Here is a 10,229-nt window from a genome sequence, read left to right as displayed (position 1 = left end):
TAGATTGTTCCACAAAGCCAACAAAAAGGCAGGCATAGTTGGGACCCATACAGGTGCCCATGGCTACACCTTTAGTTTGGAGGAAGTGGGAGGCCAAAGGAGAAATTATTAAGAGTAAGGACTAATTCCGCTAGACGGAGCAGAGTGGTGGTAGAGGGGAACTGGTTAGGTCTGGAATCCAAAAAGAAGCGAAGAGCTTTGAGACCTTCCTGATGGGGTATGGAAGTATATAGGGACTGGACATCCATGGTGAAAATAAAGCGATGGGGGCCAGGGAACTTAAAATCATCGAAAAGTTTCAGAGCGCATTCAATTCAACCAGTCACACATTCAATGGCTGGTTTCCATAGGCTTGAAGTATTAGTGCATCTTATATTCCATAAGATATAGGAGCAGAAATTGGCCATTTGGCCCATCGAGTCTACTCTGCCATGCCATAGTGATTTATTGCCCTTCTCAACCCCATTCTCCTGCCTTCTCTTTGTCTAATCAAGAACCTAACAACCTCCACTTTACATATACACAAATACTTGACCTCCACAGCTGTCTGTGGCTCTGAATTCCACTGATTCACCACCCTCAGGCTAAAGAAATTCCTCCTCATCTCTTATAAATGGACGACCCTCTATTCTGAGGCTGTGCCCACTGGTCCTAGACTCACCCACTATAGGAAACATCCTCCTCACATCCACGCTATGCAGGCATTTCAATGCATGATAAGTTTTGACAAGAGCATTCTTCTAAACTCCATTGAGTGTGTCAACCCCTTCATTCCTGGAATAATTCTTGAAAACATCCTCTGGACCCTCTCATATGCCAGCACATCTTTTCTTAGTTCAGGGGCCCAAAACTGCTCACAATACTCCCAAGTGTAATATGGCCAATGTGTTATAAAGCCTCACCTCAGATCCTTGCTCTTATATTCTTCTGGGAAGCTTACCTCATCTCCTTACCTGCCCGTCACCTCTCTCTGGCACTCCTCCTCCTTCCCTTTCTTCCATGGTCTTCTCCCCTTTCTTATTATACTTCCCCCTTCTCCAGCCCTTTATCTCTTTCACCTATCAGCTTCCCAGCCCTTTACTTCACCCCCTCCCCACTTCACCTATCATCTACCACCTTCCTCCTCTCTCCCTATCTTCCTGCACTAACTTCTCATCATTTCTCCAGCCCTGATGAAGGGTCTCAGCCAGAATTGTTGACTGTTTACTCTTTTCAATAGATGCTGCCTGGCCTGCTGAGTTCCTCCAGCATTGTGTGTGTGGGGGTGTGTGTTACTTTGCTTGGACAAGTGTGGGACGGGGAGAACTGGGCGGGGCTATGGAAACTGGGCGGGACAGAGAAGTCGGCGTGACCAATTGGAGAGAAGATGGTTGGGCAGGTTCAAGCGGACTGGACAATGTCAATGGTAGAGGCGGGCTGTCTGGACCCGTAGGCGATCAGTTGACTCGGTGCGATGGCGGAAACGTGGATCGGGGTCCCGAACGGTGCTGGTTCTTGTGAGTGTTCGGGCGGCCGAGTTATCGGACAGGAAGAAGATGAAGTAAGAGAAGGCCCCGAGCCGGGCGCGTCCCGAACGGTGAGCGAACAGGAGGTGCTGCTGAAGCAGACGGCCTGCTTCTACTCGGAGTGTTTAACAGCCAGCGTTGAGCAGGAGGTAAGTGCCGGATTCCCGGCGCTAGGGTTAGACTAGGAACACCCAGCGTCTGTAGATCATGTGAACGGGGTTCAGGGCTGTATCTCCATTCTTTACTTTCTCCTTCCTGGAAAGTTTAGGGCTTCAGTTTACGGTCCGGTTCCTAAACCACATTGTTTCTGCAAAATGTAGGGAAGCTTTAATAACTCTTTCAAGCCGTTCACTGCGGTAACCATACTGCAAAAGTGCCTCTCAAGCGTTTTGGAGCCGGTGATGAACTTTTGCAGTATAGTCACCGGAGTAAGATCTCGCAAATAGCACCGTGACGGTGACACTTTGAGGTCGACTGTGTTGGTTGGGATGTCTGCTTCCAATAAATGTACTTATAAGTATAAGTACCGTTTGAGCACCCCTTATTCGAAAAGCCTGAGACTGGAACTGCTTCGGATTAATGTAATGAGATAGCTTGGGGATGGGACCTAGGTCTAAACATGAAATCAGTTTTCACCACGATACAGCTTGTACATATACCCTGAAAGTAGGTTGATAATATATTTTAATAATGTTGTGCATGGAGCTATAAGGTGTACTTTAAACTATCTGAAATTATCACTATCTCGGACACCCAGGTAGACGGTCAGTGGCTGTTTGGCATAGCCATCAGTCCTGACTGTACATTTATGTGCTACTGGTAACGGTCTTTGTCCTACACTTGTTCATAATACATACTGTAAAAATTATTATATACTATTAAAATAATGAAAATATAATGTGTGCAGGGTAACAAAAGCAACACAGCATCAGGAGAGCACCTGAATCAGCTGTTGGACAACAACAAACTGTTCTGGCAGTTTAGTTATGGATTGTACTGTCAGTTTGCTTCGACCCCAGCATTAGTTCCAGGGCTGCAGCAAACTGAACACTTCTCTACAGTATCAAATAGTAAACAATTCCCCTTCTGTTCTGGCATTTGCTGTTAACTGGTGCATGCCAGCAATCATCAGTCGAAGAGAAGAATGTTCCATTAGTATTTACTTCTGAACTACTTGAAACATTTTTGCAAGATCTGTATCTTGTACAGAAGCTTAAAGACCTTCTGTATTCACCCTGCTAGAGTGCAGCTACTTCCTCAACTTCATCACCCCAGCTCTGGCCCTGGCCTCTCTTGCTGTCCTAGTGAAGCTTGCCCATGGTTTTCCCATGTGCTTCATTTTCCTCCCGTACTCTAAAGACATGAGGGCTTTGCCACTGTAAATTACAACTACTGCCTGGAATGATTGGGGATGCGAAAATTAGTGGAGAATATGATTGCTCTGTTACCTGGGCCAGATTGATGATCTCCATCTTAAAGAAATAGTGGGAAAAAAATTATATCCCTAACTCTGGAAATATTCAGAAAAGACTTGCAGAGGAATTTAACTGTTCAGGTTTAACAAATACAGTTCCTCTTCCCACTTCAGTGCATTATGGATCTGCTGTATTGCCATTGCCAGATTTAACTACTAAAACTATGGACGTACAGCTTTGTTTAGATGTAAACAGCTTAAGAGAGGTTGAGCTTTCTTTATTGCCTCTGCCAGTGCCTAACTCATTATTTGAATTACTAATTACTTGTTTATTTTCCCATTTTCACCCCTTCCTCTATAGTTCAATAACTAATATCCAAAGAATTACGTTGGAGTCTCCAACAATTTCACAAATTTCTTTGATTCAGTAGAGTTGGGATATTTACTAGAAACCCATTTACTTACTGGTGTTATGCCACTGGCATTTAGAGCAGCAATGAACATCTTCCATCTCTGCTGGTGTTCAGAACTTCCTTCACTGTGTCAGTAGCTTTTTCTTGGTTTTCAGTACTGTCAGTCATGCAAGTCCCATGTGGAGACTCAGGAATACTGTTGCACTCAGATGTTGAATGATTCTTCATTGCTGTTTCTCTAATAGTTTTGTTTTACCAGTCAGGGTTGTTAGATCTGAGGTGAATCTCCAAACATGGAAGACCAGTGGACTGCTCTCAGTCTGACCTCTGCCCTTTGACCTGTTTGGCATGGGTTGACCCTACCAGGAGCCAAAGCATAAAACCAGGACAAGGTTGTGGTCCTCTTGAAGGCTAGAAACCCGTAGCTTCCTAAAATAGCACAAGGGAAGTCCGTCTATAATGCCATGATTGAATAAGAGAAGGCAAGATAATAGGAAAGCAAATGGAACACTGGATATCTAAGAAGTCCTTTCATTTTCAGAGGAATTTGGACATAGTTTAATTGGACATCATTTTCAAGATGGTATGGCTCCAGTTTGTTTTTTTGAATTGCAGGTTCAGCAATTGGAGACATGTTTAGAAGAAATGCTTTCCAGAGTGGATGAATTCTGTGGGATGTTGGACATAGTAAGTGATTTAACGTCTTTTATTTTTGCCCTTTACAGGTGCTTTGGTTATGATATCTTCTGCTGTGCTAATCCTATCTTGTGCAGATTCTCCATGAGCAGCATCAGTGGGTGACATTTTAAAATTAAATGCCTTGAACACTCTTTCTCAAGAGGGAATGCCTCACCCCAGGTCTAAATGAAATATGACTCGAGTTCACCGCAAAGATAGATGGCCTTAAAAGGCAGATGTTACAAGGACTTGGAATTTACCAAATGGTGGTTGGAGTTTCAAGGCAAGAGCTAACTTTTGCAGCTTCCTTGAACAATGTGTTAATGTCTCAAGTTGCTATCACACAGGTGCATTATTGTTTTAACCTCTGGAAATGCAGAAAATACAATCAATAGAATCAAACGCCCTTTTCTATTGTAGATTCGAAATGATTCTTCACAAATAATGAATGAAAATATCCCTGAAATCCATGCTAAAGCTGATGAAATGAAGCAAATGTACAAAAAGATTGATAAGCTTGAGGTGAGTAGTTACCTATTGCTCAGCATGTATTTTGAATTTGTAGAAGCTGTGGCTTCAGGTTAGTTACAGTGTAATAACAGGCATGCTATTGGAAGGATTCCTGTACAGGGCACTTACCCCTTAAATTCCTATTCTACATTGACATTTGAAATTATCTTCGTAAATTTCCATTTAAGGATCAGTTGAACATTCAGAGAAGTGTGACATCTGGTACTGCTGTTGAATTTGTTCTCTCTCCCCACAGCCCTGGAGTTATTTTCTTAAGGCTACTTGTTGAATTTACCTGTAATATTTGCACAAAGAATATTCCAAATCACCACAGCACATTATTAGATTTTTTTAAAGATCAGCTCTATGTCCAATTAAATATGTGTCCTGTTTGTCAATTATTCTACCAATTTAAAAAGCTTTTCATTCCTATACCAAGAAAGGGAAGATACTTCAGATTTTAATACCGGTTATATGATGTCCACGATGGTTCAGTAAGTAATTCAAACTGTTTCAGAGCCAACATGTGAAGGCTTAAGTTTAAGGAGTCACACCAGTACCTAAATCTGTTCTCTGGTGCTGTTTTGAGGGACTAAAAGAGGATTGGCTTGTATCATTGCAGATGGGGATATTAAACTGAAGACAAAATTGCCTCTGTTATATGCAAAAGAGTCCATAGCAACCATTTCAAAGAGCAGGGATGTTGCTCCCACTACTCAACTCTTCTTTCTCCATTGGAGATGATTAGAAAGAAAGTATTCTTACTCTCTTGTATTATTGACCACATTTCAAAAGTATTTTAATAGCTGTCCAGTAGTTCAAGATGTGTTGAAGGTTTGAAATCTTCTGTAAATGTCTTCTTTATTTTAGATAGTTTTCACATAATATTGCAGTAAAAGTTGACCCTTAGATGAATGCATAGTTTTTTAGTTTTCAGTATATTTTCAATGTAATATTCATAAAATAGAAATTTCTTCTACATGGATGTCGGTCAGACGTGACTCCGAGACAGAGCACATTTTTATCATCAATTCAGTTTATTTTCAAGAAATGAATAAAAAAAAGTCATTGAATATTTAAATAATTAAATTTAGGCCTTAAAATAATTGAATAATGCACATTTCAGGCTTTTGTTAAGATGATTGGAAAGAATTTATCTACGCTGGATGATCAAGTAACACAGGCAGAAGCTGAGCTCGGAACCTTTCCAAGTGCATTTAAAAAAATCTTACATTCATTCAGTTCTTCTGCATTCTTTAATGTGAGTAAAATGTTATGTTTGGTAAAACACTTCAGTTTTGTGTGTTGTAACAATATTACATTTATTTGTGGGAGCTTCAATAGCACTATTGTTCAATAGTGTATAGTAGTTTTATTGAAAGTCTAAGCAAAAGGACTAATTATGAACTATGAACAAAAATGGATTAAAAATAGTGAACATCTGGAACAAGCAATGTTGTATTCATCAATAAATGGGGGGGAAAGTAAGTTAAGATTTGAGATGTGCATTAGAAGTCACATATATCTCTTTAAATCGAAGGCAATGTGTTTGATCAAGTGGAAAGGGACAGAAAGAAAACTTTATTAATAAGATTAAAACAGAGGAACTATGAACACAATGGAAAATTATTGGTCTAAAGTAGAGGCTCCCAACCTTTTTATGCCGCGAAACCCTACCATTAACCAAGGGGTCTGTGAACCCCAGGTTGGGAACTCCTGGTCTAAAGTTTTCTGCCACTTGCTGTTTATTGCTCTGCAAGTGCAATCTGTGTGATAACTCTGAGCAGGGTAAGTTGCATAATGGAGCTAAATTGAAATCAGCATCCCAGAAACTGAGGAAGATGTTATAACCATATATAACCATATAATAATTACAGCACGAAAACAGGCCATCTCGGCCCTTCTAGTCCATGCCGAACTCTTACTCTCACCTAGTCCCACCGACCTGCATTCAGCCCATAACCCTCCATTCCTTTCCATTCCATATAGCTATCCAATTTAACTTTAAATGACAATATCGAACCTGCCTCAACCACTTCTGTTGGAAGTTCGTTCCACACAGCTACCACTCTCTGAGTAAAGAAGTTTCCCCTCATGTTACCCCTAAACTTTTGCCCTTTAACTCGCAACTCATGTCCTCTTGTTTGAATCTTCCCCACTTCTCAATGGAAAAAGTCTATCCACATCAACTCTATCTATCCCCCCTCATAATTTTAAATACCTCTATCAAGTCCCCCCTCAACCTTCTACGCTCCAAAGAATAAAGACCCAATTTGTTCAACCTCTCGCTGTAACTTAGGAGATGAAACCAGGTAACATTCCAGTAAATCTTCTCTGTACTCTCTCTTATGTCATAACAGAAACAGAAAACTAATTTGACAATAAAGGTATAAAAATATTTATATCAGCTATTGTATTAAAGAATCTCCGTCAATTAAAGTCTGAAGGAATGATGGCTCATCTTCAGAGCAGTCACATTTTAATGCTAAAAAAGGTTTATGAGCAATAGATATCATTTTAACACTTTGTAGAAAGGGTAGATATCGAGTTGGAATTAGTTTTGTGGTAAGTTCATTTAGTATTTGCTTAATTGAGTTTGAAGAGGAAACCAAATGAGCAATATTTGAAGCTTGGGTGGTGTGCGTCTCAGAAATGTGCTTCGTTTCCACATGTAGTCCTTCTCACCCTCAGCCGACACTGCTGCATCATCTGTGCACAGAACTCATGGCCTTGCTGTTATGATAGTAGTTTTCAAGCCATTATTATTACAAACTTATGAAAGAATCTGAACTAAAACTAACTTCTAAACTTGAAATACTAATGCTAGAAAGATGCATGAGATCTTCAGCATTGACAAAAAGGAACACGCAGGATTAGAACATCATTCAGGATGGTGTTCCATTTAAAAAAAAACATCAACTCTATACTGCAGAGTTAACTCCCACATCAGACACAGAAGTAAATTTGGAACCTGGTTATCACCAAGGCTTAGCATGTATTAGTGCAGTGTACTATGTGCATTGTCTTTGCTGAGTAAGGGGTATATTAAATCTCCCAGTAAGCTGGTAGTTTTTCTGAACTGTTTAAAACTAACCCCATTAATTCACCAATACCCTTCACAATTTTTTTTTTTAAGATGTTACATGACAGAATAATAAATGTGAACCAGGTCATGTTAAAGGGAACTTAAGAAACAGAACCCCCTTCCTGGAGTCAATGTACAGCTCTTTTGTTTTACTGACAATGACATGTCAGGTTGTTCTCATGGCACGTCAGTGGGCTCTCTACCTCCATGTACTTCATTGTTGTGGCTCCCACTGCTCTGCTGGTGTTTGCGGTAGCAATGAAGGTCCTCCGTCTCTCACACGCATGTTCTCCAAGAGTGGAGCAGTGGACCACTCTTCGTCTGGCCTCTACCCTTTGACCTGTTTAGCATGAGTGATCCTACCATGAGCCAAAGCACAAGGCCCTGTCTCCAGCCAACATAGCTCCATGGGACATTGACGCACACAAGCCTCCAAACCCTATGACAAGGGTGTGGTCCTCTTGGAAGTCATGTAATTTAACTCAGTTATTTCTAATGTGGCATTATCTGCAACTTTTAGACTGAGTTAGTGCAAAATCTGGCCACGGATTTGTGAGTGTATGAGAAGAGAAGGGGAGCACTAGTGTTACGGATTATCATGACAGAGGTGTTTCTCTGTATCCTTAATGATCGTGGTTTAGTGATCAGGAAAACAAGGAAAAGGCTCGTCAGGGCTTTGAGCAAAGACTGAAAGCAGTTTCGTTCAGTCTTGGACTAGGATCTTAAGTCTAAACAATAGAAACTTGAAAGGCATGAGTTGTTAATTGGTTAAGGTAGATGGGGAAACCTGAATGAAAAGGTATAATATTAACAATTGATGGCTTAACATTTAAATAATTAGCCAATATCTTAAAGCAGATGATGTTATTTGCTGCTCTTCAGAAAATGAGGAAATCCATGGTCACGTGCAGAAAGATTGGGGATAAAGCATTTGGTCTTGGGCTAATGTGTTCATGCAACACTCACATCCTTTATGACGAAGGGCTTTCCACTCTGCTTGACCTGCATCTGTTTTTAGGCTTTTTACTGTAGATTGCCAGCACTTTTTTTATATTTTCAACTTATACCACAGACATCAGGTATTTGTACATTAGATTTTTATACCTTGTATTCTAATGCCTCAAAAATATTCCAAATAATGTCTGAATTAATTATTTTAACTCCTTGTATATTTATATTTGATTATCTTAATCTTGTATGTTCTAACCTTTATCTTAAGTTCCCTAAAATGTTTGTATAACATTACATGAGTTTTATTTTTCTGGTTTGCAAAATGTGAGCATTACTATGTTTGGTTTCTGGGTCAGTTTTTTGACATTCGTGCTGGAGGCAGGAGATCCCATGGAACTGACACTTGACTTTTGGGAAAGGGGTGTCCACGACACAACTAGATACCTCGTGGGTAGCTTCCTTTGACGTTAGCAGCAACAATGTCACTTAAGCACTGACTCAAATTGTAGCTCAATTCAGAGAAATTCTTTCTTTAGGTTGGTGGGAATGTGCTATTAACTAATCTTGCTGAAGTTGAAGGCTTAAAAGCAAGTGACTGAAAGACGGATTGAGTCTGTTCCTATTTAATCTGTTTTTCTCTTGTAGAAACCATCCTTTCCAAAGAAGCAACAGCAAAAATTTGAGGTTGCACCTCTCTTCCAGACAGAGGACTACTTCCCTGCAAATAGTTTTCAGGAACATGAATGATAACACTGAAATAATAGCAGTACAAATGAGGGGATCAAATTTGTTGAACCCTGAAAGAAGCACTTAAGAACCTTGTGGACAATATTGAAACAGTGTTAAAATTGTGAAACAAATCTTGTCTTCCTTTTGAATCTTCAAAAAATTACTTGAGGTATAACACTGTTACCTAAGTACATGCACTGTTGGATGGTTGGTTTAGACTGATTTTAGATGTTTGTCCAACCTGAAGTTTTGAGATCTTTTGATAATTTAGTTCTCTTCTGAGACTGGATTTGTTTGTAACAGTATTCAATCCTAAGCCATATTTTTGCACTTTTTGATTGTATTACTACAAAGTTTCCAAAATCTGCTGTTTTGATTAATTGTACCAGATTTTAGAAGCAGAAATCCCTAAATCGCTAAATTAGATGTTTTATTTTGTACTAATGACTTCTGGGCGCTGGATTCTGTTCTTTTTCTTTTTGCTTTGGGAGGTATTAAATTGCCTTTAGGTATTGCAATTTTTAAATCCATGCAGTATATCTTTTTTAATGATTAAAATAGCTCAAGATTCATTCTGTCTCCAAACATATTTCAAAGCATGCCAGGTGGTGGTCTTTTATTAGGAATGTTCGGATCCACTTACAAATGTATTATTGATGTGCAGGAGTGTTTAGTTTGTTCTTGTACTAAATGGCTTTATGGGCAGACTCCTACCAGGAATGTCATAGATTGGACAGTGACAGTGAATTTGTGTTGTATTTATTATAGCAGCTCTTAAAATGAGATCCAAGAAGAGGTATTGTGCTTATCAACTTTTAGTGTGCCCAAGGTTTGAATGTTTGGTACTGGCACTGGTTATTATCAAAAATAGGCACCCACACAAGAATATATTAGGAAGGGAGACAAGCTCAATGAAGCAGAAGTGCTCTGCTCTGCCTAGTCTA

The 10,229-nt window shown here is 39.8% G+C and overlaps 1 protein-coding gene across 1 annotated transcript; it reads left to right on the top strand.

The window, feature by feature from the left end:
• The first annotated feature begins 1,388 nt into the window (after window positions 1–1,388).
• On the top strand, window positions 1,389–9,857 carry bloc1s4 (biogenesis of lysosomal organelles complex-1, subunit 4, cappuccino). Its single transcript, XM_072283065.1, has 5 exons — window positions 1,389–1,654; window positions 3,948–4,019; window positions 4,431–4,532; window positions 5,647–5,781; window positions 9,202–9,857. Exons 1-5 carry the CDS (start codon window positions 1,454–1,456, stop codon window positions 9,301–9,303), a joined length of 612 nt encoding a protein of 203 aa, XP_072139166.1. The 5' UTR covers window positions 1,389–1,453; the 3' UTR covers window positions 9,304–9,857.
• The last annotated feature ends 372 nt before the right edge of the window (window positions 9,858–10,229 follow it).

The sequence above is a fragment of the Mobula birostris genome, chromosome 19 (genome assembly GCF_030028105.1).
Source record: "Mobula birostris isolate sMobBir1 chromosome 19, sMobBir1.hap1, whole genome shotgun sequence".
NCBI classification, from domain to species: Eukaryota; Metazoa; Chordata; class Chondrichthyes; order Myliobatiformes; family Myliobatidae; genus Mobula; species Mobula birostris.
This window is presented reverse-complemented; position numbering and strand designations above follow the sequence as displayed.

Excerpts from the sequence above, each read along its gene's own strand:
- bloc1s4 (XM_072283065.1), top strand. The coding sequence starts at position 1,454 with ATGGCGGAAACGTGGATCGGGGTCCCGAACGGTGCTGGTTCTTGTGAG. Across the intron at positions 4,020-4,430 it reads TCTGTGGGATGTTGGACATA|ATTCGAAATGATTCTTCACA; the intron begins GTAAGTGATTTA and ends TTTCTATTGTAG. Across the intron at positions 5,782-9,201 it reads GTTCTTCTGCATTCTTTAAT|AAACCATCCTTTCCAAAGAA; the intron begins GTGAGTAAAATG and ends TTTCTCTTGTAG.